Source organism: Fulmarus glacialis, unplaced genomic scaffold (genome assembly GCF_000690835.1).
Source record: "Fulmarus glacialis isolate BGI_N327 unplaced genomic scaffold, ASM69083v1 scaffold7191, whole genome shotgun sequence".
Classification (NCBI taxonomy): Eukaryota; Metazoa; Chordata; class Aves; order Procellariiformes; family Procellariidae; genus Fulmarus; species Fulmarus glacialis.
Window position 1 is genome coordinate 4,647 of NW_009193323.1, and position 2,835 is coordinate 7,481.

The window sequence follows — 2,835 nt, forward strand, 5'->3', positions numbered from 1 at the left end:
TCTTCCAGTTTTGTTCTTACAAAAATATGTATTTTTAAAGCATATTTGCAGCTCAAGACATCCAATTAATCTCATGGTTGAAAATAAGGGATGGTGGGTAAAAGTGCCAGAGTATTAGTGCTGGATAAGGGAAGTGCAGACAATTCAGGGACCCAGCTTTAGGTGTGGAGTCACATCCCAGACCTCAAGAAAAACCCTCGTCCTGACCCATCTCTTAACCACACTGGTACAGCTCACACCTTCTGGTTTTCTCACTCCACAAGTCAACGTGAAGGTGTCTTACACAGGGTGAGGCTGTGGTTTTCTTGTACTCTTTGCAAACCTGAGGATAACTGCTCGTGTTTTGATTAGATGCTGGTCCTCAGCTTTGGAGGGAAGGGCTGGCAGGGAGAAAAGGATGTTGGGGAGGACTCTGAGGTAGGGCAGAGCTGCAGAGTGCCTGCGGAGGAAGGAGGGTGGAAAGGGAAGGTAGGAGATGAGAATGAATTTGAGTGTAAATAATTCAGAGTCCAGGTCTGCTGGAAGTACCAAATATCACTCGATAAGGCCAGATACAGGATTTAACAAATCCAGGCAGGCTCATGTGCATAGCTTGATACCAGACACTGGAAGAGGTAAGAAGAGGCAGAAGTGCAAGCTCAGTGCACCCAGACTCAGCTGCTTTCACCGATTACGAACTGCAGGGTTGATCCAAGCTCACGTTTCCGATGCCTCACTGCTCTGCGCCACCAGCCCAAGGCAGGGTCATTTGTAAAGCGCCATCTTCTTGCTCTGGTACATGTACATGTAGGCGTCGCAGAAGAGGCGCTTGGCCACTCCATCCATGTCCCGAGGTTGCTCCAGGGCCAGCACAGCCAGTGGCAAGTCCAGGTATTTAGCAACTTCAGGACACAGCGTTACTGTGGGAATGTTGAAGCCGTTTTCATCACCTAACCCAGAAAGAAGGAGAAAAGTCCAAATCAGGTTCCAAGGGACAAGTACCTACAGCTCAAGCAGATACCATCACACTCCACAGTAACGTAGTGCCTTAGCTGAGAGATCTGGAGGCCAACAACAAAGTGGGGAAGGACAGGAGAACGGTCCTTGCCCACACGGCAGCCAGTCCCAGCTGGCTCCACAACTCCCTTGTTTGAACACAGCCAGAGGACGAAAGCACTACGAGGAACTCACACATGCTTGGCCTGGCCATACTCTTCTCTAGGGTCTACTTAAATGGTCACTGTTGGAAGCAGGGTCCAGAGAGAGCCTAAATCGTGACTGACCGCCTACACAACGAGCATCGCAGACCCTTGCAGCTGCCCACCACGCAGTGCCTGGCTGCGATCAAAGCTCCAAGCCCACCACGTCCTCACCGTGCCTGTCAGCCATGCTGTCAAAGAACATCCAGTGTTCGTTCTCAGGGCCGTATTTCACAAAGGAGACGTAATGACTGGTCTCGATGCAGAGCACCGCGAAGAGCTCCATCTTCTCGCGAGGGACCTGCTGGCTGCCCCAGGGGCTCCGGCTGTGAAACTCTTCTGGGACATGCAGCCTAGTTGGCTTGTGCGTTTTGCGTCGGTAGTGGGAATGAACCTGAGGAGAGATGATGGGGCGGCACTGCTGAACGGGCAGAACTGAACCTGGCCTGCCAGAAAGAGGAGTGGGCAGGGGTCAGACCCCCAGTTTACTCCCTCCTGATCTGAATCCCATGGTCCCTGCATGCCAGGGAACGGCATTGTGTCAACAGGCTGGCAGCAAGAAGCTGAGATGGGAGCCTGCTACCCTCCAAGAAAGGCCAGAAAGCTGTAGGAATGCTCCTGGTGAGACAGCGTGGAGGGCCCAGCACTCAGTCTGTGCAGGATCAGTGCTTATTTAGGCTCTATGTAAGCAGAGGGTTCAATAACGTGTGGCAACTAACCCCGCCCGCACAGCTGATGCAGGCGGTGGGACTGATGCTCAGGAAGGGGCCGCTCTGTGCCCAACAGCTGCAGGGACAGCAGGGGAAATCCAGGTATTTTGGGAGGTTCAATCTGCTGTCAGCCACCAAGGCAGATTTCATGAGCAGCCAAAGAAAATGAATACCTGTCTGGAGCAGGAGCTGCAGAACTGCTTCAGGCCCGTAGCTGCGAATACCTTGTCTTTGAAACACTCCGAACACTCCAGGGTGGCAATGTCGCCGCACACGCAGCACTCCCTGGGACCTGCAGGACACAACAGGATGCGTCTTCTCCAGATCTCACCTGAAATCCAACTTGTCCTGCCAAAACTGGTGTTCAGGGAAGAAAAAATCACACCATGATCCCACCTTACATCTGCACACAACACAAAAGAGGCGAGACCTGTCACCTGGCTGCTCACAGTCCCAGCCGGCAGCTTTACCGTTGCCCAACAACTTACTGTCAAGCAGCAGATCTGTTATATCCAGCTCCAAGGAAGGAATGATTTTGCTGAACATTTTATATTCCTTCCCAAAACGCGGCATTTGGATAATGAAGCAAGATGGGATCTGGGAAAAGAAAGGCAAACGAGTCACTCTGCCAGAAGGGAGAAGCCCCAGAGACTCTTCTCTCAATATTGCTGCTGGGAATAAAGACTTTCTGCTCCAGTTATTCACGAGACAAAACGGCAACAGGGAAAGCATAGCCCTCTTCCCAGGTCACGCTCAGATTCCCCAAGACCTCTCTCTTGTGGCTGTATCCTGCTGCTTTGCAGTGTTGGATATATAACATACTAGACCCACCGCAGACTCACTGGCAGGCACAGGTACGTTGGAGGAAGCAAGAAAGAGGCAGCAGATAGCAGCGTAGGCGGAAGGTAGCTGGGCTCACCTCCACTAGCTTCAGATCGGAGGACAGG

The 2,835-nt window shown here is 52.1% G+C and overlaps 1 protein-coding gene across 1 annotated transcript in view; it reads right to left on the reverse strand.

Moving 5' to 3' along the window:
* Nucleotides 1-744: 744 nt before the first annotated feature.
* The window catches only part of LOC104083778 (ubiquitin carboxyl-terminal hydrolase CYLD-like), a 10,850-nt gene continuing 8,759 nt past the window's right edge, over nt 745-2,835 (reverse strand). Inside the window, exons 10-14 of the mRNA XM_009587396.1 lie at nt 2,808-2,835; nt 2,377-2,485; nt 2,062-2,180; nt 1,353-1,572; nt 745-929 (exon numbers count right to left, since the gene is read on the reverse strand). The exon at nt 2,808-2,835 is cut by the window's right edge and continues 129 nt beyond it. Of these exons, the coding sequence (XP_009585691.1) occupies nt 745-929; nt 1,353-1,572; nt 2,062-2,180; nt 2,377-2,485; nt 2,808-2,835 (661 nt within the window). The remainder of the gene's footprint in view (nt 930-1,352; nt 1,573-2,061; nt 2,181-2,376; nt 2,486-2,807) is intronic.